At 43.1% G+C, this 25,805-nt stretch overlaps 1 protein-coding gene across 1 annotated transcript in view; it reads left to right on the top strand.

Annotated features, from left to right (window-relative positions):
• adgrl2b.1 (adhesion G protein-coupled receptor L2b, tandem duplicate 1) overlaps window positions 1-25,805 on the top strand; it is a 76,060-nt gene that overhangs the window by 20,145 nt on the left and 30,110 nt on the right. Inside the window, exons 4-11 of the mRNA XM_030774827.1 lie at window positions 314-589; window positions 5,701-5,810; window positions 7,402-7,416; window positions 8,623-9,423; window positions 19,139-19,441; window positions 19,757-19,860; window positions 20,712-20,897; window positions 22,514-22,552. Coding sequence (XP_030630687.1) covers window positions 314-589; window positions 5,701-5,810; window positions 7,402-7,416; window positions 8,623-9,423; window positions 19,139-19,441; window positions 19,757-19,860; window positions 20,712-20,897; window positions 22,514-22,552 — 1,834 coding nt within the window. The remainder of the gene's footprint in view (window positions 1-313; window positions 590-5,700; window positions 5,811-7,401; window positions 7,417-8,622; window positions 9,424-19,138; window positions 19,442-19,756; window positions 19,861-20,711; window positions 20,898-22,513; window positions 22,553-25,805) is intronic.

Raw genomic sequence — 25,805 nt, 5'->3', positions numbered from 1 at the left:
TCATTGCAGTGTATTCAGTTTGACTCAGAGTGGACCGTGTGCCAGTCTGTGGCTCCTGTATAAAAATACTGCTAATAAGTTGTTCATCATCTTATAGCGTCAGGAAGTTTAGGTCCTCTCTTTGGACGACTTGTCTCATTTAGAAATTCACTGAAATATACACAAACTCTGCACGCAATTGTCCATCTGCAAGAAAAGGTAAACACATGGCAGAAGATCAATGAAATAGCACAAAAAAGATCTCTCTCTCTCTCTCTCTCTCTCTCTCTCTCTGTCTCTCACTCTCTCTTGCTTAAGTGTTGTCTGTGACAAGTGTGTATGAATGGGTTATTTTATTGCTGATTACTGTCAACTCTCTCTGTCTCTCTCTGGTAGCCTTCAGTCGGGCGGCTCTGCCCTTTGGCCTGGTCAGGCGTGAGTTGTCCTGTGAGGGCTATCCCATCGACCTGCGCTGCCCGGGGAGTGATGTAATCATGATTGAGACGGCCAACTACGGACGGACGGACGATAAGATCTGTGACGCTGACCCTTTCCAGATGGAGAATACCAACTGCTACCTCCCTGATGCCTACAAAATCATATCTCAAAGGTAAAGAGCAGCCCGGCACTCAGGCTTGAAATGTGGTCTTCATTTCCTGCCCTCCAACTGAAATCCAGATAGAGGAAAGAGGCAGAGCAGTTGTTTTGTGGCAGCTTGTTACTGCTCAGGAGACTGTTGTGTAATCTATGGATATTTTTAAAGATGTTTTCAGCCTCACAAGGCCAGAGTTAGTGGACAGGACTACTTGACTACTCCATTCACACTTGGCTCAGTTCCTTTCGTCCTCTGGAGTTCATCTCCCCAGACTCTTTAGTCCAGTGTCTAAAGCTTCCACTGATATACCACTTCATAAAGTCCACTGTGTTTGGTTTTTTTTTTGGGGGGGGGGGGGGGGGGGGGGGGGGGTTGTATGTCTAAGACAAATTAGGTCAACTTCACCTTACAGCAGAGTATAGTTCATTCATACTGAACTTTTCCACTCCTCAAAAATCTCCTATAATTTGTTTGTATTTCCTCCTCTCTTTAAAACCGATGCTGAAAGCGGCTGTCTCGCCGCCATCTATATTAGTTACACTCAGGCTTGCATGGTTCTCCCTGGATACTTCTCTGTCCCTGCCAGACACACACTCACGCACACAGGCACACATGCACACATGCACACACAGGACCTCTGTATTGACCTCTGTATTGTGCTAGATGTTGGTGTATGTTTTAAACAGCCCAGATGAACATTTCCTCTGACATGGCAAAGGTCTTTGGTGTACTCAAACACAGTGCTAGCCCTGCAGCATGGCGGCTACTGTATGGTGCCTCACAGAAGCTGTATGGATGGGCTTAATTCAACAAAGCTTTTCTAGTGCAGCGTGCTTTCTGTTTAGACATGAGGAAGCATGTAAGTTACGCTCTGTCGACTGTCTTTGCGGCTGCTACGGTGTCTCCCTGCAAGAATTCTAGTATTCTTTAGTCTCAAGCACCACGTAAACTCCTGAGGGTGGAGCCAGATTGTAACTAGTGCTGTAGACTTTAAACTAGTCTTTGGAACCATCAGTCAGAAAGATTCACTGCCTGACAAAGAGACGTGTTTGTCAAGTGTTCACCCCTGGTGATCTGGACAGGGAAAAAAACCCAAAAAACATGCCGTGTCTGAGATGCCAAAGTTGGAGAGTGACAAAGTCAATGTGTGTGACTTTTTAAACTTTGTCTAAGTAATTAATATATAATCTGGCACAGCCATTGCTCCTTGTCATGAATATTCAGCAGTGTTCATGGTCAAAGACAGAGAAATCAAATTGTGGAACTCCTTATCGACAGAGCTGATTTACATAAACCTCTCCATATCAAAGGCTCTCCTCAGGGTGGTATTGCTTTATGATTGACAGCTCCTGCTACCTCAGTCCATCAAGTGTTAGAAACTTCTCCCGTTCGAGATGAAGGACCAGCCGTCTCGGTGCGGGTGCATTAGATCCATGGGTAGAACAAAAGCCTTTCTGGGACTCATTTCAATCTGTAGGAGAGTCAGATTACGTCGTCAAAATAACAGAAACGTCCAGATACAACGTGAAATGTTTTTCAATGGTTTCAGCCTCTTTAGGAGTTTTTGTCCTGGTTGCCAAATGCCTCTGTGTGGGGTGTGTGTGCAGACTCCCAAACGAGAAAATGTTTCAGTGTCACTCTTTCATCTCAGATGAGGCCAGACAGAGTCAGGCTGGGTTCAGCTCCAAACAAACTGCCCTGAGGAAAACAAACAAACTGCCTTGAGGAAACACAAACGAACAAACAAACAAACTGCCCTGAAGAAAAAAAAGCAAACAAACTGCCCTGAGGAAAACAAACAAACAAACAAACAAACAAACTGCCCTGAGGAAACAAACAAACAAATTGCCCTGAGAAAAAACAAACAAACTGCCCAGAGGAAAAAAAATAAAATAAACTGCCCTGAGGGGAAAAAAATTGTGAAGAAACTACGGTCTTTAATGTGTATTAGAAACCTTAAGTCTGCTAAGGCTGTGTCTTTGTGGGAATAACTCAAGGCTCCTGTCAGAGCAATGCTTACCTCAGTCAAAGTAAAATGGAAAGAGCGCTGAGTGAACGTGGTTCAGTTTGTGCTCTTAAGCAAGTGTGAAAATAAGGTATGACTGAGAGTATCCAAGTGAAATGATTTTTTATGGCTTTTGCAACATTTTAACAAACAGATCTAAGTGCTTCACTGTGGCTCAGTGGGTAGCACTTGGTTAGCTGACCAAGGCACTGGCAAAAACACCTGGAGTTGGTCCCTGGGCACTGGCGACAGTGGCTGCCCACTACTCCTGGCCCATAGTGTGTGTGTGTGTGTGTGTGTGCTCACTGATGTTGGGATGGGTTAAATGTAGAGGCTCCATTTCACTGCTCACTGCTTAGTGTTTGTGTTACAAATAAGTTAGTTTGTTGTTTGTTATTTAGATCTGTCTTATCGTCTTGCCTTTGACCTGTCATTGGAGACGAGCAAAAAATTTCTGAAGAAAACCAGACTTTCTTCCTCTGAATATGGAACAGGAAGATCTCCAGGGTTTTCCATGCTTCCAAGCTGCAGTCCTCCCCTTCAGGGTGACTTGCAGTTGTAGCCTTAGGCAGAGGATAATGAAATTTCTCTTAATTAATATTTCCTGTCTGGAGCTCTTAGGTTGCTCTCAGCTACAACCGTCTCTCAGTCACTGCTGTCTGCGGAGAGCTGTCTCCTGGTCCCCTCTGGATGATGTGTTAGCAGAACGGAGACGTCGTTTTAAAGGACAGAAATGTTACGGTATTTTATCGTAATTAAAGCGACACATGGCCTCTGACAGGAATTCATACTTGATGTAGATTATTTCTTTTTTCCTTTTTTGAGGTTATTGAATCTCTGTTTCAGTGTCTGCTTTGGAATGTTCTTTAGATTCTCTCCTCTCGTCTGGTTTTGGAGGGATCTTGTTGAACTTGATTTGTATAGTTGGTTAAAACCACGGAATGAGAAACTGCCTGGAAGTGTCTTGTAACTGTCTCGTCTCTCTGTGTTACACCCCCTCACCCTGATCGTGGCCAAACATTAGTGTAACCTAGCAGATCACTAATTCACTCATTCACTCATTCACTCATTCATTCATTCGCTCATTCATTCATTCATTCATTCACCCGAATTGCCACTTTATCTTAGGCAGGCATATTCCCTCAATGTTTTTATCCAACATTTCTCTAAGAAAAGTTGTTTGACTTTACTTTTGACCCCCTAAAATATTTATCAACATTTTCCCAATTGTTGAAAGACCTTTTTATTAGATTTGTTTTGGGGAGGATCTGTTTGCCTCCCTTGCTGTACCAATACCCTGTACTATTGAGAAGGCTTGATTGAAGTTTGGCCAATTTCATCTTGTATTTACTCAAACCCAGTCTGTCTTGTCTATCACTCTGAAAACCTGTACACACTCGCTCACGCAAAAATCACAAACGCACACACTATGGCTCCCATTTTTTATTCATAAAGCTCACCAACATCATTGCCAAGGTCACCTCGAAAGTCACTGACTCTCCTAAGCCATGGAAAACTGTGTGTGTCTATGTGTGTGTGTGTGTGTGTGTGTGTGTGTACTGCAACAATACACGGTATGTTGTTGAACCATACGGTACGCCCCCGCGGTTCAATGCACACATGTGAACTGCGGTATTACAATATGCCTGTCATTTTCCTGTAATTTCCAAAACTTGCTTATTGCGCTGCAGACTACATGCACATTGTACAGATCTGCAAAACATCTCTGGAGCCTTTCAGAATTTCACTGGAACCTGTCAGCACTCTGTATGCAAATACAAGCTGGAGAAGAGGGGGAAGACTGAAAACAAATATTCTCTCAGCTCCAATGTGACAATGGCGAGTGCTAGTTAGACAGAGAAAAGCAAATTTGAAGAGGCACCGCCGTCTTTCAAATCTATGATGGAATATTAGCGCTACATCGAGGGAAAAAAATAAGGTCGTAATATTACAAGAATATGACCTTATTCTCAAGAATAAGGTCATAATATTACAAGAATAAAGTCATAACTGAGAATAAAGTCATAGTAATACGAGAATAAAGTCGTAATTTAACGAGAATAAATTCATATTTCAAAAGAAAAGCTGTAATATTACGAGAATAAAGTCGCAATTTTATGAGAAAAATCATAATATTACAAGGATAAAATTTTGTGGGAATTAACATAATTTTTAGGAAAATATATTACTAGCAACCAACAAAACGGGCGAGAGGACAGTCAATGGCAGCCTCAGCCTGCTTCTGGCAACTGCTGTTTGTCTCACGTAAATATACTAAAGTATATTTTCAAGATGCTCCATGTTCCTCATTTTAACGCAGGCGGCAGGCTGCTCTTCTGATATTTCCCCTCAAAAATAACATGTAGCCTAAAATTATGACATAATTCTCGTAATATTATGACTTTTTTCTTGTAATATTACGACTTTATTCTTGTAATATTACGACCTTATTCTCGAAATCTCAGAAGATAGAAAGATAGATACTTTATTGATCCCTAAGGAAACCTCAGAATGTTTTTTCCTCATTGTGGCCCTAATACTCCGTCGTAGAAATCCGCCGTGTGAGAACATTTTGGATTCAGCATTCAATACGATGACATGGGTAAGAATAACGTAAGTACAGTGTGCAAGCATTGCTTTGCCACTGTCGGCCTAGTCAGTCATGCTGCCATTTTTTTTTTCTGAATGGAAAGTTTTATTTGTCAGGAGGAAAAATAAAGAGTTCATTGTTTAAAAGGTGATGTGTTTATGTTTTTTTCTTAAATATAAAGATATTGAAACCATACCGTTAACGTACCCCAAAAACCATTATACATACCAAACCAAGGGCCCACTGTACCGTTGCATCCCTGGTGTGTGTGTGTGTGCGCGCGTGTGTTTAGTATTTGCTCTTTTTCAAAATAGTTGAATTTCAGATAGTCTTTTCGGCCTTTTTGTTTTCTCTTTTCTTGTGGTGGTTTGTTATCTTTCACTGTGTGCAGACATGTTGCCCAGACGTGCCAACCCAGCATTTCAGATACACAGCTGTACCTTACTTAGACCCACACACTCCACTATGATACTCACATTTGTTATTTTGGATTTTAATTCTTTGGCTTCCAATCTCTGTCTCGTCCTACAGGTGCAACAATCGGACGCAGTGCGTGGTTGTAACCGGATCAGATGTCTTTCCCGATCCCTGTCCTGGGACTTACAAGTACCTGGAGGTCCAGTATGAGTGTGTGCCCTACAGTGAGTAACACTGTTACCTTGTCCTGTCCTTACAAATCAAACTCATATTGTCAGTGTGTCGGTGTGAGAGTGTGTCTGTGTGTGAGTGTGCCTGTGTGTGTGTGAGAATGTGTCTGTGTGAGAATGTGTCTGTGTGAGAGTGTGTGTGAGTGTGTCTATGTGTGTGAGAGTCTGTTTCTGTGTGTGTGAGTGTCTGTGTGTGTGTGTGTGAGTGCGTCTGTGTGTGTTAGAGTGCGTCTGTGTGTGTGACAGACTAGTCTGAAAAACAACCGTAAGGCCTCTATCTGTCATTGTATGTCAGAAACTGTCAGAACACTATGCTCATTAACATCCTTTTAAGAGTACGTGATGTTGAAGAGAAGTGTGTCTCTGTGGATAACTTGTGTGGGATCATGTTCTAATTAATCTTACTCTTGTGTTTTTGCGTAAGTGTGTTATTTTTTTTCTTGTTGTGCCGTCTCTGCGTGAACCCTTTTAACTCTCCTCATTAGATGTTTGTTCACAGGACCTTGTCTATGTAGCTCTCAGCTCTGATGGCTACATTTGTTTGCTGTATCAACACTCAGGACATCCATATAAGTCTTAATCATATTTCCAGATGTTCTTTTTCCCTAATGTTCTTAACTCTTCAAAAATCTTCTCATTTGTCTTCGGTCAGTTGAGGTACCTGGACTATTCTATATTAATGTTATATAGAGTTTCTAGACGGCAGTATTTTGACCACAGACATCGCTCCATTTTGTATTGATTTTTGTCGTGATTGAACATTTTCTTCTCAACAACGCGCTGGGAAAAAATATTGCAGGACAACTTGTCAGGGTTTTCTCTGTCTGAAATGGGTGCTTTTCTCATTGAATGTGTATGAACACAAAGCGAGTTTGACACTTGAAAAGACACTTTGAGCGTATTGATTGTGGGATGTGGATGGTTGGAAAGATGGCTAAGTCAAACCCATGTTTAATCAGTCACAGCTCTGAGGACAAAGATGACCAAAAAAAGAAAAACAGGAGAAAGGAAACATGTTTTAGTTGAAAAACTTTCACAAAAAGACTCACAGCTGCGTTTTTCAAGTCTAAATGTTGAACATTTGAAAGAAATTGTGAATTAGCTCGTCATCTAATATGCCCCCCGTGTCTTTCTGTTTCTTCCGCTTCAAACATCTCTCTCTCTCTCTCTCTCTCTCTCTCTCCTTCTGTCTTTGTCTCTCTACTTTCTCCTCCTCCCGTCTCTCTTATTCTTATGCTTTCTTCCTCTCTTTCTCTCTCTCTGACATGTACACTCAGTCTCTTTTGTTCTGGCTTTCTGTTCTGTCCTATCTCTCCATCAATTTCCCAAGAGTCAGTGTTACATTAGCTGTCTTTAACTAACCTCTGTCTTTAACTAACCTCTGTCTCTTCCTGATTAGGACTCGCCTGATGTAGCAGCAGTAACCACCAGCCTCAATCCTTGTGTATTTAGATATAACTCTGTCCCTGTCAGTTTATCTATCTTAACACATTTATCTCTGTTTGTATATATACCTGTGAAAAATCTCTCCTATTTCTCTCCTTTGACACTCTTTCCATTCTCTTTTTTTCAATGCTTAAAATAGAAGTGGAGCAAAAAGGTAAATGTCAGCTCTGGGCCTCAGTCCTCAGCTCCGTGTTCTGTGTCTCTCCACTCCCTTATCCCTTATCCCTTATCCCCTCTGTGGCGCGTAGATCTCTAGACACACTCGGGCCCTGCTTCATCAGCTGAGTCCACTTACCAGAACATTCTGACCTGATTGGTTGAACATTTCCAAATTTTAATTAAATTCTCTCGTCATGTTTAGTGATTTTTTTTCTGGTGACGTCCAACTCGAAGAGCCTGGAGACAAAAGTAGAACACACAAAATCCATGAAGCAAGTTTTATATTATACTTAAACGACGGGTGCTTTATTACACACAGTAAATTTGGCCATTGTCATTTCACCTAAAGGCACATGGTAGCAATGGGAGAGTGAGGTCTGTGATTTGTCTTCCACCAGTGGTCAGATTATACATGTTCAACTGATTCAGCTCTAAAGACCGAAATACCATAGATTTCAGCCTCCCTCACCCATTAGTAGGTCGTCTCTAAGTGATTTTAAGTGACTTCAGTGGAGTAGCTCTTCTTTGGTTTTCATCCTCTTTGTCCTAAACAGCACTTTCATCCTTTTTCCTGCATTTTCTTCCTTCCCTCGCTCTGTCCCTCTGCCCTTGTCCTGTGTGTGTCCTCAGCTCTTTCCTCAGGCATGATTCATAGACCGTATTTGTGTGTTTACTTTCAAAGGTATGGCTTTAACACTGGCGGTAAAAGCTACAATGTCCCCCTCAGTAAAAAAACAAAACAAAAAACAAAACAAATAAACAAACAAACAATAAAACCAAATCAAATAAATAAACCAACAAAAAAAGAACAACAAATTTAAACTAATTCCAATCCGAATATGTGTCCTCTGTCGTCTTCCTTCATTTGCAGGGCCTCTTCTTTTGCTGTTTGTTCTGGTCCCTTTTTGGTCGTTTTTTTGTCTGTTCCTTTTGTTTTTCTGTGTGAAAATCTCAGGGAGCAGGGTCATTTCCAATCATCATTTATGTGATAACTTAATTTTCCTCTCAACTATGCACGAAACACCAGCTCCCCAACACTGACAAAAGAGATTGTGATGTATAAGCCTCTGAAATACATGTTTTTCCCCCTCACCTTTCATGGATTCCACAGAATACTTCTAGATTAAATTAACATACGACGTAAAAAACAATTGCTTTTCCCTGTCTGATTGTGTTTTGTTTCTCGCTCTCCTTTCTGCAGTATTCATTTGTCCTGGGACTCTGAAAGCGGTCGGTGAGCCGTCCTTCATCTTTGAGGCAGAGCAACAGGCAGGAGCCTGGTGTAAAGACCCGCTGCAGGCAGGAGAGAAGATCTACTTTATGCCCTGGACTCCGTATCGCACAGACACCCTCATCGAGTACACTTCCCTTGACGACTTCCGCAACGGTCGACAGACCACCACATACAAGCTCCCTCACCGGGTCGACGGTACTGGCTTTGTGGCTTATGATGGCGCTATGTTCTTCAACAAGGAACGTACGCGTAACATCGTCAAGTTCGATCTACGTACCCGGATCAAGAGCGGCGAGGCGATCGTTGCCAACGCCAACTACCACGATACCTCGCCGTACCGTTGGGGCGGGAAGACAGACATCGACCTGGCGGTGGACGAAAGGGGTCTGTGGGTTATCTACGCCACGGAGCAGAACAACGGCCGTATTGTCCTCAGCCAGCTGAACCCGTACACGCTGCGTTTCGAGGCCACTTGGGAGACGGCCTATGACAAACGCTCTGCATCTAACGCCTTCATGGTGTGTGGCGTACTCCATGTTGTACGCACCACCTATGAAGAAAATGAAAGCGAGGCCAGCAAGAGCCACATCGACTACGTGTACAACACCAAGTTCAGCCAGGGAGAGTACACTGACATCCTCTTTCCCAATCCGTACCAGTATGTCACTGCCGTGGACTACAACCCCAGGGACAACCAGCTGTACGTGTGGAATAATTTTTACATCCTCCGATATGATCTGGAGTTTGGGCCTCCCGACCCTGATCAAGGTAAGCACTTGTTCCATTCTTGTTGTTTGAATTTGCAAGCTGTGTTGATTGGTGGGTTTGTGTAGAGTGCATATGGAGTCACAGATGGCTGGGTTTTTCATTCTGGGCAGTGATGCGTGTGTGATATAGGAGGAGAGCCTGTGTGTGCAGGCCTGTCAAGGAAGGGTCCTGATGAACAGAGATGGCAGGTGATGCCGTGAGGGACAGACTCAGTCATGGGGTGATGCCGTTAGGGACAGACTCAGACATGGGGGTGATGCCGTGAGGGACAGACTCAGACATGGGGGTGATGCCGTGAGGGACAGACTCAGACATGGGGGTGATGCAGTGAGGGACAGACTCAGACATGGGGGTGATGCAGTGAGGGACAGACTCAGACATGGGGGTGATGCAGTGAGGGACAGACTCAGACATGGGGGTGATGCCGTGAGGGACAGACTCAGACATGGGGGTGATGCAGTGAGGGACAGACTCAGTCATAGGGGTGATGCATTAGTAGAGTGCTGGAGGGTCAGCCAAGCTTCTCGTAGTCCCGTCTCATCACGTGCCTGATCACCTGACGTAGGCCAATCCATGATGGATTCCAGCCTCTTAACCATCCCCTAGCACTTACACTGTCAAATGTAAAATATGTTCTCTCCATCTTTGGCAAATCCATATTATATAATGATAAAAGATGATCAAAGCCTTGGCCTCCCTCCCATTCACTCACCACTTCACCACCACAACTCCTACTCTCATGGATTCCTGTACCCGCTGCCATGGCAACGCTGTCGGCCATTCCTATTTTTGATAGATTTGGACAATTTCTGCGTCACTCTGAGGGAGTGTGAAAGGCAAACCTTTGGGCCAGGCCCAGCAGAGCTGTTGACTCATTGACTCTGACATGGCTGGAGGATGACCGCACAGAACAGAGGAGATCGGTTACACTGGACCATTTGTTAGACGGGAAGGATCTGAAATTCATCTCTCAAATAGTCACAGGATACCAGATGTGTCAGGAGGCAGCTCTCCTCTGTCACCCAGATAATAAGTATAATTATCCCGCCCCTCCCATTCTCCCTCCCTGGCAACCAGTTCCACAAGCATCCACACCACACAGAGGGTGCGACCTCCCCTCCCCTTACCCACAATGCCTGTTTGTTTGGGCAGTGGTCTAGTGTGTCACCTTGCTTTGAAAGTCTCACAAAAGGTTTAGCTCTGGAGCAACTTCCTGCCAAGCCACAATTAAGTGGATGGAGACACTGGAATTTTAATGGGCTTGCTATGCGAGGAGGAATGTGTGCAAACAGCCCCCCTCCTCCACCCTAACATCTCTCTGATGCTTGTATGTATGTAAATGTGATTAACAACAGAATTATCATAATTACCATCCTTTGAAAGGGATCTGTCTGGCTTCAACAGCATTCTTGGGTGAGGGAGTGTAAAATATTCATTTCTGTTAGGCCTTTTCAACACTTTTCCCAGGGTGTGTTTTGTGTCTTTCTGTTGTGCAGAAAACTGAGCCAGAGAAAAGACTCAGGACTCTGAGTATGGTTCATGACTGTTTTTGTCAATGTTACATCCTTTTGACTGTTACAATGTTACAATGTCTTTGACTGAGTTTTTTTGTCAGTGTTACATGTCTTTAATTGAGTTTTAGTTAATTTAGTTAATTAGGCACATTCTACACTCTTAACTGTTCCTCCATTACAGAACTGTGTTTTATTGCAGTTTGTAACATAGGATGAAATAAAAAAGCTGTTTGAGATAGGGCATCTAATGGTGCTGAGATAATCTCTCTTTCACCGGAACTGAGAAACGCTTGAGCCATGGACCAAATTAATGGTGTCCGTTAAGATTCACCGGGCCTACAGTCTAGCCCCCAGGCACCTCCTCTCTTCACAGAGCCCCTGTAGAATTTTCCATACCCTATTCAGGGATATCCACAGCATCGTTTACGTGTCATTACTGAAGTTTACAAGGTTCCCATTAAGCTTAACGACGTGCTGCGCGTAATTACACGTTACTTCACTTTTTTGGCATTTAAGAGCAACACAGCGCCTCTTATACAGTTACACGCCACAACATCGCCACAGCCCTCACAAACATGCTGCTCCGATGCCAGCAGCGGTGTCCATGTAAGGCTACCACCGTTACTGTTTAATTTGATTCATTCCTTCAACAGAAGCGAGGCCAGAAGAGAATGGAGTCATTTCAGCATATAGACTGAATGCTCATGCCTGCTCATGTGTATGCTGGTCTGTGTTTAGGTGGTGTGTGTGTGTGTGTGTGTGTGTGTGTGTGTGTGTGTGTGAGACTGTACTGTGTCACCCTCTAAAGCAGGATGTTTGTATGAATGTGTGTGTCACAGTTGGCGTACCTTATTCCTCATCAACACACACAGAAACAGGTTCAGTGCATCCTCCAAACCTACATATATAAAAACTAAACAACTCGAAATTTGTCTGTATCAAAGCTAAACAGCTCCTTCTGAAAGTTAGATGAGAGGGTTAAGGATTCAGTTTCTGGTTTAAAATGAAATGCTTCAGGACAGGCTTTGCTCTGTGTCTTCTTATGAGTGACATGTAGAGTTAGGTTTGAAATGAGACCTGTCACAGTAAATAAGACTGATTTGTTGAAAATTAGATTTCAAAAGTAATTTTTTTCTTTCTTTTCTTTCCTTTTTTTTTTTTTAAACCTGTTCAGTGCCAAGAGGAGTTCTTGCATTTAAGTGTACAGGGGCCTAAGAGGGGGAGTCACTCCCCTCAGCAGCACACAGTTAATTTCACTGTAGCATTTCCCCATATGACTGACACTTAACCGCAGCATCTCACACAGTGTGGTTTGAGTCTGAATATGTAGAATTCCAAAGTACACACGTGATGCCACAAAAGTAGCTGTGCTAACAGTTACTCTTCATTTAAAAAAAAAAAATAGAAAACTGTTTTTTACTTACTATGAAATCTCTTGATAGTAAGACACTATGAAAAGTACCATTTTTCTTAAAGTTTTTTTCTTTTTAATGTTTCAACGTTCCATTTGACCATCACATCCAAAGGAACAAAGTCCCACAGTGAAATCTGAGACAGAAGGAATCTAAGAATCACCACATGCTCCCGATTCATCCTGTGAGAGATTGTCGTCTTAGAGCAAAGCATGCCAATAAAATGTATATCTAAGTACCAGTGATTGAAAAACCTTTAAGTGACAGTTAAAACACGTTTATGTTTTATGTCTGGGATACACAAAGACACTGCTTCATTTTGCTCCAACGAATCAAACACAGTATAATCAAAAGCTCCAATAATTGGCAGGAACATTTCAAAGTAACATGGGACAAAGAGAGAAAATTAACTTGCCACTGAGGTGTCACTGATCATAAAGGTAAAGAGGTAGTGAAAGGCAGTAAAACTGTACAATGAACGAGTTTTAGCCCGGAGACAAAAGCCATGGAGAGATGTCAGATTGAGCCTCTAAGAGAAACACAAGCTATGTATCAGATTTATCTAACTCGTGAGCAAAAGCACAGATTTGTGCTCCAAATGAAAAAAAAAAAAAAGAAAAGAAGAGAAAAGGGAAGAAATGGGTGTTTGTTTTGAAAACATTGACGAAGCTCATACGGCTCATGTCACTCCCGCGTTCAGGGTCATTAGAGAGTCTCTGTCATGAGCTGTGTGGGGTCAAAGGGCACAGTCCTCGAGTTGAGGCTCAAGTGAGGAGGGGATGTTACCATGGCACTGGAATGCAAGAAGCACTCTGCTGGAAAGGACAGAAGAAATGCTGCAGCTATGTGGAATGAAAGAATGAAAAAATAGTGGAGTAGTGGAGATTGGGCTCTCTCTCTCTCTCTCTCTCTCTCTCTCTCCTCACTTTCCACCTCCCTCATTCCTCTTTCATCTGTGTCCCTCTCTCTGAGTCTGGCCTACCCAGTGTCTGAGTATGAGGATTGTCTTCATGCTGCTGTCAGTGTGTTTTGCTCTCAGCAGTCACCTGTCTGTGTCCTTGTAAATAAGGAGTGTGTAAACACAGACTCAGACCGGCAGCTTTATCTCTCTCTGGCTCAAAGAGCACGGCACCGTTACATACCACTCGGTTAACTCTTGTTTGGTTACTGTGGCATAATTTTCACCTGCTAGTCAACATTGACTGCTGCCAATGTGTAATACTGATGTATTCTGTGGGGCAGTTGGTGCTTAAACATGCAGGAAAAATGACTGCTTTCCCTCTGTCTGGTCAGGTCTTTTTGGCCTTGCTGCTGTGTGAAAGTTTGAAACATCCGAATGAGACAGTCGCGATGGTTGCTTCTGCACCAACTGGATAAGAGAGCGAGGTTGGGATCAGTACAGAACCAGTTGACGTAAGATCACAGCAGACTGGACGAGCGACTTAGAGTTGCCAATGTCACACATGTGCCTGATGGGCCTAGTTGAGTTGTTTTGTTCCATGCTGGTTTCGATGAAGGCAGAGATGGAGAGAACTGATTGGATGTTGGTGTTTCAGGGAGGGGCAGTAAACAGAGAGGCATGGTGGGAACTGAGAAACAGAGGAGATCATTGGACAGTCATCCATCTCAATTGAAATTTGATTAGGGCTCAGGAAACTTGGGGAGAAGATTTTCTAGTCAGTTGGTCAACAATTGCTTGAATTATTTAGTCACATAAACAATAGCAGGGTTGAAGCCAAAAGATATATTTGCCCTCGAGGAGAGATGTCACTGTTATAGTTTGAGAGTTGAATATTGTTGACTTTTGAAGTTCTGCAGGCCTGTTAGGCTGGAGAGCCCTTTTGTGTTGCGCTTGTTTGGAGTGGCCTGAAACTTTAGCTGTAGACTGCACAGTATGGTGTTGTATTTCAACATTTGGATTCAGTTTTGTTTTTTAAGTCCTTAGTGGGTGCATCATGTTCACACTTAAGAGTACAAATGAGAGAGAGAGAAAGAGAGAGAGAGAACTGTCGGGTCATTCAGCTGTTTAATGTTTAGGTCTTGACATTTGAAACACAGACATTTTTCTGTTATCCATCTCTGCCTTGGGCAGTTCTAGTGGTGCACTTGCATTACCACAACTTGTGAAATTGTTATTCAAACTTGTCATGGTTCAAAATGTGACAATTTCACCTTCACGTCTGTTTTGGAAGCACAGAAAAGAGAGCCAGCCCAAAATCCTGTTCCACTGAGGTCCACTTCACCAAGCCACTGAAGCGGCACCCGGTCCAAACGTGCCTACACGTAGCTCTTTTCCACCAGGACGGTGCCGACGCGCAGAAAGTTGTGCCTTGGTGCCTTTTGAGAACCGGCCCACATTTCGACAGGTTTGAGAACCGAACGTTACACAGCAAAAGTTGGGGTAATTTCCATGGGGAAAAAAATCATGGCGGACAGAACGCATCTGCTTTGCTTGCTTTTTACAAATTTATTTTCATGCTAGGCTTCCACACAGCAAAACACCTACCACTTTTTCTCTGGGGGTGAAATTCGTGAAAACAGCAAGCCTCATCTAGCTCAAAAGTTTGAGTGCTTAAATGAAAGTCTACAGTGGTCTATTTGCCCCGACCAGAGCCTTGAGAGAGTTTTTCGACCGCTCTGGCCCCAACTACGTTCATGTAACATGTAAACAACAACACGTGTTGATGCAGACACAAATGGTTGCCCATGCATCTTTTAATCGCATACATGTTTTCATGCTACATGTAGCCTTTACCCTCTGCCATCTTGGTCAGGCTTTTTTGTTACTCCCGCCTCTCTAGAGAACGTCATGTACCAAACACATCACAAGCTGAATGATTGGTTCTCATGTGGTTCTCATTTGCATAGCCACTGATGTCAGTGGTTCCAACTTTTGGGAAAAGCAAGTTTGGGGAGCCATGCCGGCACCAGTAACAGTGGAAATGCGTGGCCCCAGTTCTAGATTAGGCACCGACACTGCGTCAGTGGAAAAGGGGTAACTGATCCCTCCCCACAGTGCAGTTTTTTTCCCCATCTGCTCTCTATCTCCACAAGAAAGCAGATGAAAAACAAAACTGGGTTGGCATTTGCATTCTATGTATTGAGCTATAAGCCGATGTTGGCACTGGAAAATAAAAGAGATACATTGCATTATGATAGAGTGAAGAAATGTCCAGCATCTGCAATCACTCTGAAGTATTGCTTCATAGTATTATGATGGCTAAGACAGACCTGTGCTCCTTTTTGCCTTTTTTCTCCTTTTTACAACCTGTTATAACAGTTCAGCCCCCCCCCCTCTCTGAGCGACTTGTGTCTGATGTACTATATGTCCTTGTTGTCTGCCTTTTTTTGCCTCCTTGGAGAGTGACTTCATGGATTCTCTGTGAAATGACGGCTAATTGAGGCCCCTCTCTTCCTCAAAGTGCCAATTCTTCCTCTGCCAGTCGGTGAAATTGCTCGGGATAATCAGGAGAAAATTGTGGAGCCCGGAGTAGGGAGATGTCAGCAGAGAGACGGGGCATGCTAGGTCACTGACAGGCAGTTTACCTCCATATTTATTTCCATGCTTTTTTCCTCTTCACCGTTTCGTTTTTTTTTTTTTTTTTCTTTTTTCTTACCTTGAGCTGTATGGCTGAAGTAGAGCATTTAAATAGATATGATGAGAAGACAGGCTGTGAAGGCAGGCCCAAGGCAGCAGGGTCAGAAATGGTTTTTGAATGGAGTGACGTTCTGCCCGCTTCATTTGGGTGGGCTGATAGGGTCAGACAGGTGAAAGACAGAACATTCTCTGATATTAATGTCAGTGTGTTTGTGAGCTATCTGCTGCCCTCACTGAAGATAATGGCTTTCTGCCTTCGTATTTATTAAAAAGCCTGTGGCCAAGGCAGTAGGCAATGGTGAATTGTAAGACTGTAAATGTCACACTGTTAAAAACTTTAAAGGATGCTCCAGTTTGTGAGGTGACATGTCTGCGCAAAAAGAGGAACAGTGTTGTAAACGTGGCTGGAGTAAGTGAGGAGAGAAAGAAGGAAAAGAGGGTAAAGTAGAAAAACTTTACGTTCATCTTGCACTACGATGCCTGCTGGCACTAAAATGCCAATTTTCTGCTTTTGCAGGGCTGCTGTAGAACCATTCCTTTCTCTTTCAGTCACCTCAGCAACACGATTAATTCCAGACCCTGAAGCTTTCGCGCGACTTTCCCTCTGGTAGTGTCTAGAAGAGTCTCGGGGCCTTACTGGAAGTGTAGCTGCTGGTGGGACTGGAGGGGTTGGACCGGAGGTCATCGTAATGATCTACATATTTTGCCTTTGCACAGAAAGAAAGCAAAGCTGTTTGAGACTGGTGAACTGGCAAACGGCCCAACATGTATGTGTCTGACAGCGGCCTGTCATATAGCCCTTACTAATTGAATTGCCAACAAACTACACCAGCCCCCAGGGCTCAGCTATGTTAAGCAGCTTATTTTACACACATCAGACCATCCATGTAGATGACTGATTGACTGTTTGTATGGTCAGTAAGCCTGCAAAACAGCCTTTAGAAATGAAAAGATTATAATGTCGTCCTGGGCCTGGCCATTTAGACGAATACCTGATGGAAAAGACTGACAAAAAAAGCACACAGCCATTGTGTGGTTTACTTCATAGGCAACGTTGTGTGAAAGGGAAATAAATGTGATTGGTTTTTCTATGGCAGTTCCAGAGATTTCATCGTTGAAATTCACCGCCATTCAGATGTAGATTGATGGAATTACACTTGGTTTGTCTGCTCATGTCAGTGGTATATTTAAGTAAGTGCAGCTAGGCAAAGATTCACCAGAAACAACACAACACACAAACGCACACACACACCGGTATGCTCACACACACACACACACACACACACACAGACACACACACACACACACACACCTTGTATACAAGATTCTAGGGATCGTCCTTTGACTTCCATTATAGCAAAAGTAAGGAACAAGAACCTAACAGTAACCTTTAACAACAACACTTTCACACTTGAGTTTTACCAATAACATCAGTATCTTTAATTTTTAAAATACCTGTGCAATGGTTTTGCTTATGGGAACTGTGATTTTGACCCCAGTTTTACACATGGTATACTGTCCTTTCAGTTAAATGTCCACCTAAGTTAGCAAAAACAAATACACACACACAGACACACACACTCACACACACACACACGCACGCACATACATAAGAAAAGTGCCGTGAAGTGTTGTCGTTGATACCTGGGTTCGAATAAGGGAATTTTTTTTTCTTTTGTCTCCTTGTATCGGATGCATGCTGTATCCAATAAGAGGACAGATACAAGTGGAAATGAATAAAAGTAAGTGCTCGTGCAGGTTCCTAATCTCTTGGGTGTTGGATAATTAGCACAAAAAGCACTGGCCTTCACGCAAATGTAAATTCTTCTACCAGGCTGCTGGTTATTGAGGCCAGAATGAAGAGAGTGTAAGTGTCCATGCGTGTGCGTGTGTGTCTGTGTGTGTCTTGTCTATGTTTCACTGTATGCATTTGGGCTGCACGCTGATTGAGGAAGTTACAGTTAGGCAGCACTTGCAGGACTTTGAAAATTTGTGCTGTGCATTTGCAAAAATGGATCAAGCTTAAACGGTAGAGCTATCAGTCTCTGATTTCAGACTTTGGAGGGGTGTCATTTTTAGTGTAAGGAGATAACGCTCATCAGCGCCTGGATGCTGAGAATATAGTATACAAAAATAACATTCTGGGTAATCAAATCTGCTTTTCTCCTTCTGTTTTTCTGTGACATTTGTAACTAGCTTGTGACAGTTGAAAGAAGTAGGCTACATATTACCTGCTTGGTTTAAAAAACAGCTCATACATTCAACCTAGTTTTCAGATGCATGTATTTAACCCCAAATATATATTTCGAGACTCACCAGCTTTCACTGGAAACTCCTGATCTTGTTTGTGTACAACCATACTCTGAGCATAAGCCATTCAACGGCAAATGCATGAGGGTCTGTACACTTTGGTAATCAGTCATGTGGGCCCACACAGGATAAAAATTGCCAACTAAATTCTAAATACTGATGTTGCAATGTCCATGACATATCACAACAAGAAGATGGAATTTAAACATTACTCCTTTCTGTTTTCCAACTGAATTGATCTGGCCATAATACTAATCATTCATTCATTCATTCATTCTCTAAACTGCTTATCCCAATTAGGGACGTGGGGGGTGCTCACTGGGCGAAAGGTGGGGAAACACCCTGGACAGGTCGCCAGTCCATTGCAGGGCAGACACACAGACAAACACATTCAGGTACACACCAAGGGGCAATTTAGTATTGCCAATTCGCCTGACTTACATGTCTTTGAATTGTGGGAGGAAACCGGAGCTCCCAAAGGAAACCCATGTGGACACGGGGAGAACATGCAAACTCCACACAGAAAGGACCCTGGGTGCCTGGTCAGCAATCGAACCCAGGACCTTCTTGCTGTGAGGCGACAGTGCTACCCACTGTGCCACCGTGCAGTCCTAATCCTTATCATTTGTACAGAAAATACTCATATATATATATATATATATATATATATATAGTACAAAGCACTATTGAAGTAGAATGTTCTGGGAGAGCAATCCAAAGTTTGAAAGGAAATCTAATATGATGGTATACCCAGTTGAGTGCAGTGCATATTAGTGCAGTTTCATTCCATTGGCTTTGACAACCGCTACATGGAAGGCCACAAAAGACCTTGTTTGGTGACAATAATAAACAAATGACTGTGTTTCTCTCTTGTCTGCCAGTGTCCACTGTTTCAGAGGAGCCCACACCAACAGTGCTTCTGAAAACCACCCCAACCATTACCACTACCTCCACCACCGCTACCCAGAGAACACCGCTAAGCATCACGGGAACAGCCGACCCAAGGCAAGGCAGAGGGGGCTTTGATTCACCTGCAGACTGGCCGGGCACTGCCATCCCAACCACGGGCAGCATGCCCCCCTCTTCACGACGTTTCTGCGAAGCAGCAGAGCGGAGGGGCATATCCTGGCCCCAAACACATCGAGGAATGACAGTGGAAAGGCCCTGTCCCAAAGGAACCAGAGGTATGGCATGACAAGGGACTGGGTTAGGGCTAGGTTTGATTTGGTTTGGGATGATAAGCACACGTGTGCGCGTGTGTGTCAGTGTGTGCGTGCATGTGCATGTATGTGTGATTGGGTCATTGGAGGCCTTTATTTACTTAAACCAGTCAATAAATACACCCATTTGATTATGTAAAAATGGTAAGAAATGATCATTTTTCTCAGACACTGCTTTTTTTTTTATTAAATCCTCAATACAAAGCCAAATCTGCATTGGAACCGTAACAGTGCCATAAGAACTGTGCCACACCGTCCTTTGTGTCTCTCCTCCTCTAGGCATTGCTTCCTATTTGTGTATGGCTATGAGTGGAACATGGAATCCCAAAGGGCCGGATCTGAGTAACTGCACATCCCACTGGGTCATGCAGGTGGCACAGAAGGTGTGTCCAAGACTTGGCCCTAAAATGAACAGTTTTTCCCTATAGTGATCTTATTCATATTTATATCACATTCTATTTAGAACATATTCCATTGCTTACCACTGCCTTGATCAATAACTCATGTTTCTGTTTTACTGGTTTTTACTCCTGTACTCACTTTCCACCCAGTTATAATTGACATTAATTGTAATTGTCAGATTTAGAACTCACCCTACGCAGAAATACACCAATGAACCAAAACATTATGACCACCTGCCTAATGGTCCTCTGTGTGCCACCAAAATAGCGCCTCTACAAGAAACCCTGAGGGTGTCCTGTGGTATCTGGCACTAAAACATTAGCAGCAGGTCCGTCAAGTCCTGTAAGCTGCGAGGTGGTGCCACTGTGGATCGGACTTGTCGGTACAGCACATCCCACAATCATGCCCAATCAGATTTAGATCTGGAGAATCTGGAGGCCAGGGCAATACCTTAAACACTTCATCATGTTCCTCAAACCACCCCCAAACAATGTGTGCAGTGTAGTAGGGCATATTATCCTGCTGAAAGAGGCCACTGCCATCAGGGAATACCATTGCCATGAAGAAGACTTGAAGGATCTGCTGCTAATGTTTTAGTGCCAGATACCACAGGACACCCTCAGGAGTCTTGTAGAGTCCATGCCTCAGTGGGTCGGTGCTGTTTTGGTGGCACACGGAGGACCAACAGCATATTAGGCAGGTAGTCATAATGTTTTGGCTTATTTGTGTATATTGCATTGCTCAGTAAAAGGTGTAGGTATGATATATGAAAGATGTGTCCATGGTTTGTCAGCCCATTTGCTGTAACAATGACTTATTTTCATCCTATTAGATACGGAGTGGAGAGAATGCTGCGAATCTGGCCAATGAACTGGCTCGGCACACCCAGGGCCCGGTGTTTGCTGGTGATGTGAGCTCGTCCGTGCGACTCATGGAGCAACTGGTGGATATTCTGGATGCTCAGCTCCAGGAGCTGCGGCCCAGTGAGAAAGATTCAGCCGGACGGAGCTTTAACAAGGTACAGCTGGTCTCTTATGAGTGTTACTGCTCTAGATCTCTGCTTCAGACTCTGGTCTTCACTGGAAATGACATAACTGCACATCTTTATTCTGCTCCCACTCTATTTGAATGGCAGGTGTATTGATACATAATGTAATTAGTGATCAGTCTAGACTAATTGCAGTGTTTGTCTCGCCAATTTGCCTCTGCAGATCTGAAAGTATCAAATTAAAAGTGTTCAATTAATAATCGGTCTTTGGTTCGACAAAATGGTTGTTAATTTTATATATCCAGTATTTACATTTGTGCGAGGTCAGAAGTTTAATATTTAACCAGAGTGGACGGATTCTCATGCCCATATTTTTCTTGTCTCAAGCGAAAGTGGTATTCTGCATTCACACTCGATTTCTACATACTTTGCCGCATTCTGGATTCAACACTTTGTGCCTTTACAGAATTCCACAGCCTTATCTCTCCCGCCACAGAAGAATCCCTGAGAACGCTCTATCACAGCCTATGAAATTCCAGGATCACCACCCACTTTTGTGACTTTTAGGAAACCTAGAATTCTACCCCAAACAGTTTTTTGTAGACTTTTTGAAAAAAAAAGGTCCCCTCCCCTCCCCTTCAGGGTCTCCTCCCCCATCTCCTCTTGCCTGTTGAAACTCCAGTCCATCTCCTCTTGCCTGTTAAGACTCTGGTCCATCTCCTGGGTCATTGTGTCAGAAACAGAACCCACCTGTCCCTCAGGGTTTTAGCCAGTCTGTTCCACTGCGCCTCTCCTGTAATTATAGGGTTAACGCAGTCCGCTCACCTGCTGCTACAGATGTAAAAGCTGTTGCTGATGGATAGAAACCATCGTGTAATCCCCCCCCCCCCCCCCCCAACCATTCTGCTAGCTGTCATTTTCATGTTGAAGCAAAACAGGACCACACATGTGCGGTCTGAGATGGACCTACATAGATCAGAAAAATTCTTCCACCTCAAATGCCATGAAAGACACAAACTGTGCTGGTAGACTAACATTAAAGAGAAATGAAGTGTTCTGTGAGGCAGAAATTGCAGTGCTCGTTTGTGTGAATGGCCTTACCTGAAGTGAACCTCTTACACATCTTACACATCGCAGAAATCCTTTGTTAGTTCTTTCATTCTGGGCTGTCTCTGTGCAGGTAGACAGAGAACAAAACATTTTCTTCTGATGGAACAGCTGTTGTGAAGTTTTGAAACAATCTTGTTGCCAGATCACACAGTAATCCTGACCATCAGATACAAATGACCTGGTTGTGCTCAGCATGTGGAGTTAATGGATTTTCTGGCTTGGTTTTTACACAGAGTGCCGTATTCACATTCCCCTGCTCTCCGCTCACACTCCTCCTGCTTCTATTATGTAAGCTAGTTATATATTCCAAAAACTTCCCTTTTTTTCATAGGAATCAGGCCAGTGAACTGGGAGAGGGAATGCATGTATTCAGTCGGCTGTGAGCTTTGAGTCCACTCTTACCTGAACAGCTGTGTTGTGTTGTAAACAGATGTTACTTTTCTATTTAGGCCAAATTTTAAACAGACTCTGACGTCTTCTAACTTTGTGCATGTCTCTTATTCTCCATCTTTCCCTCTGTATTTTATTTAAAAAAGCTTCAAAAAAGAGAAAAGACCTGCAGGGCCTATATGAAGGTATCTATTTGGTACATATTACATATAATACTATATATTACATATTTGGAATATTGCACATTGTCTCAGTGGTTGCTGTGTGTTTGTTGTTCATTCATGTCACCTTATGTGTTTGTGCATATGTTCATCTGTTTTCTCTCTCTTTGGCTGGCTGGTGGGCTGGTTGTCTTGCTTGGCTCTGTTTTTGTAATTCTTTCTGTTTGTGAATCTGTGTCTACTTGTCTGCAACATGAAAGGCTTTTTTTTTTTTTTTTTAATTTTCTAATCAATGTCTAGCCACCTGTTGTGTCCCTGGCTTTGTGCTTATCTTCTGCTCATGTGCCCTGCATTCTCTCCCCTCTGACCTCATCTGCCTATTTGTTCTTCTGTTTATCCTCTTCACACTCTCTCTCTCTCTCTCTCTCTCTCTCTTTCTCTCTCTCTCTCTCTCTCTCTCTCTCTCTCCCTCTCTTCCCTCTCTCTGTAGTTTGTGTATTGTAATTGTCTCCCCACAGCTGTAGTCGTACTGCCCTGTCAGCCAGTTGTGTGATCAAAGTGGTAATGTCCTCGGTTTTCCCCTCTCTCCAGCTTCTTTTATTTTTAACTTATTTTTTTGTTTTGTTTTGTTTTTACCATTTTCAGTCTACCTTGTTTTCTGCCAAAAGTTTCCTGGCATTATTTGACTGATTTTTCCTACCCCACTATATTTACACTCATTTGTGATATGTTTCTTTCTCCTCCAATGGCATTTTGCCTTCCCTTTTTTCCTTTCTCTGTGGAGTTTATTTCTGAGGCCTAGTCCTGCTGAAAGAAACTATACTGACATAAACACAGACTGCACAAAAAGAAAAGAAAAAAAGAAAAGAAAAGAAAATGGAAAAAAAACAACAACAGCGGTTCAGTACGCTGTGACTGCTGGGGCCTATTTGTGTGATAATGTGATTTTTTTTCTCCTTTTGTCTGCTGAGAGAAATAGAGCAATATCTGGCTGTGGTTAGTGCCAGTTTTCTCGACTGCAAATGTTTATCGCTCTGTCTTAAGAGGCTCACTCATTTCAGGCGGGTTGTTAACACTAACTATAGAAGCCGCAGATTAAGGATGTTTGAAGCAACACTTCTCAAAACGTCAGCTCTCCTCCTACTGCTCACTGTGTGACACCAGCTTCTTCAGAGTGGTTTTCCTCACCTCCACTCAGATGGGAATTAAAGGGATCTCACTGCCCAAATGCAGGTTTCCATACATACCACAAATTAGAGACACAATATTGCCAGTAGTCTGGAGCTGAGAGGGCTTCCTGAGGAGGGTGACGGACCAGTATTTGTGGGACTTGTAATCAGTAGTGGAGATCCTTATTATTCTCTCTCCCTTATTACTTTCTCACCCAAGCCTTCTTTAGTAGCGAGGCTCATGTGGGAGTCACTTGGTCACCTCTCTTTGTGCAGGAAAAGGGAGAGGGGAGTTTGCTACCCACACATTAGTCATTAAGCAGGCAGATTTAATCCAAGTCTGGAGACAAGAGTTAGACGTCCCCACTGAGTGACTGCGTTGCTAGCTAGTGTTCCCTTTGACTTGCTGCTGGGTATTAGTGTGCTAAGGCTAATGGATGTGATGCTAGCACATGCTACTGTGTGCGATAACCCATGTGGTGTTGAGAGATGCCGACCCATAAATGCAGTGAGTCCTCTTTAGCTTGACTCATGGGTGCAATGAGTCCTCTTTAGTTCGACTTGGGAATGCAGTGAATCCTCTTTAGCTTGACACATGCATGCAGTGAGTCCTCTTTAGCTTGATTCATGAATGCAGTGAGTCCTGTTTAGTTTGACTCATGAATGCAGTGAGTCCTCTTTAGCTTGATTTGCAAATGCAGTGAGTCCTCTTTAGCTTGATTCGTGAATGCAGTGAGTCCTGTTTAATTTGACTCATGAATGCAGTGAGTCCTCTTTATCTTGATTTGCGAATGCAGTGAGTCCTCTTTAGCTTGATTTGCGAATGCAGTGAGTCCTCTTTAGCTTGATTCGTGAATGCAGTGAGTCCTCTTTAGTTTGACTCATGAAAGCAGTGAATCCTCTTTAGCTTGGGGATGGGATGGGTGCACTTTGGTGCTGCTTTTACTGCTGCTGCTGGTTTGAGATCAGATTCTTGTCTGTTAAAGGAATAGATATGAAGGTGCATCAATACATAGTCTAATTTGGCTAATATGCTGTCAATGAACATCTCCGTGCAGGTTTGGACAACTGTGCATGTTTCTCTTGGTGTTAAAGACATTACTGTGAGTCTGTGTTTTTTCTCTTCCTCTTATATTGGCTGGACCTTTCAGCCATTTTCACAAAAAGGAGAAAGAAATAATGTCTTAACTTTTTAAATAATATTTTTAACTTTAAAACCAACAGATTTTAGGTTTTATGATTCTTTAAAGGTGTGGAAGCCACTGTCACAACCTGCACCGCCATTTTGGACTTTTGGTTTGACATGTCTTTGTGCTCCTGTTCTCTGTCTGTCTCCGCCCCTCACCTGTTCCTGTTTGTCTAATTATTGACCTTGTTAATTTTACCCAATCCTGTTTTGCCCTGTTTAGTTCTCCCTCTATTTAAGTCCTAGTGTTTGCCTTGTCTTTGTCTATCGTCGTTTGTGTTTTGTGCACACTGTCATGCTGCACCTTTTGTTATCGGCTTTTGTTATCGGCTTTTGTTATTAGTTTGCACTTGTATTTTGATCTTCAGTTCCAGTAAAGTCCTCCGTTTTTCACTATCATCATCGTGTCTTTGCACTTGGGTCCTGCACCACAACACCAGCGTGACAGCCATGGAGCAAAAAAAACAAAACAAATGGGTTTGATTGGAAATAAACTAGAATATCCCATTTTTAGGAAGCCAGTCACTCTGTGGAAAAAATAAAGATTTTCCAACCGATAACAGTTTACCCTTCAGGAAAACCATCCATTTTAGGTCACTGTGATCAGATCCTGTTATGGTATGTAATCATTGTTAGTGAAGATAATTGCTCTCTGGGAAAAAAAGCACTGATCTGGAATAGTAGATGGAAAAAAAGAGAGGAAGAGAGGAAGAATCTTTTTGATTTTCTCTTTGAACTTTGCAGTTATGACACACACAAATTCTCTCTCTCTCTCTCTCTCTCACACACACACACAGAGAGAGAGAGAGAGAGAGAGAGAGAGAGAGAGAAGTGTTGCCTTTATCAACTTTAGTTTTACCTGCACACTGCCTGCTTCAGACCAGCTGTATTATCTGAATTTATTCCATGTCCACAGATTGAA

The sequence above is a fragment of the Chanos chanos genome, chromosome 5 (assembly GCF_902362185.1).
Source record: "Chanos chanos chromosome 5, fChaCha1.1, whole genome shotgun sequence".
NCBI lineage: Eukaryota > Metazoa > Chordata > Actinopteri > Gonorynchiformes > Chanidae > Chanos > Chanos chanos.
The sequence above is the reverse complement of the archived record's forward strand: the minus strand, read 5'-3'. Positions and strand labels throughout refer to the sequence as shown.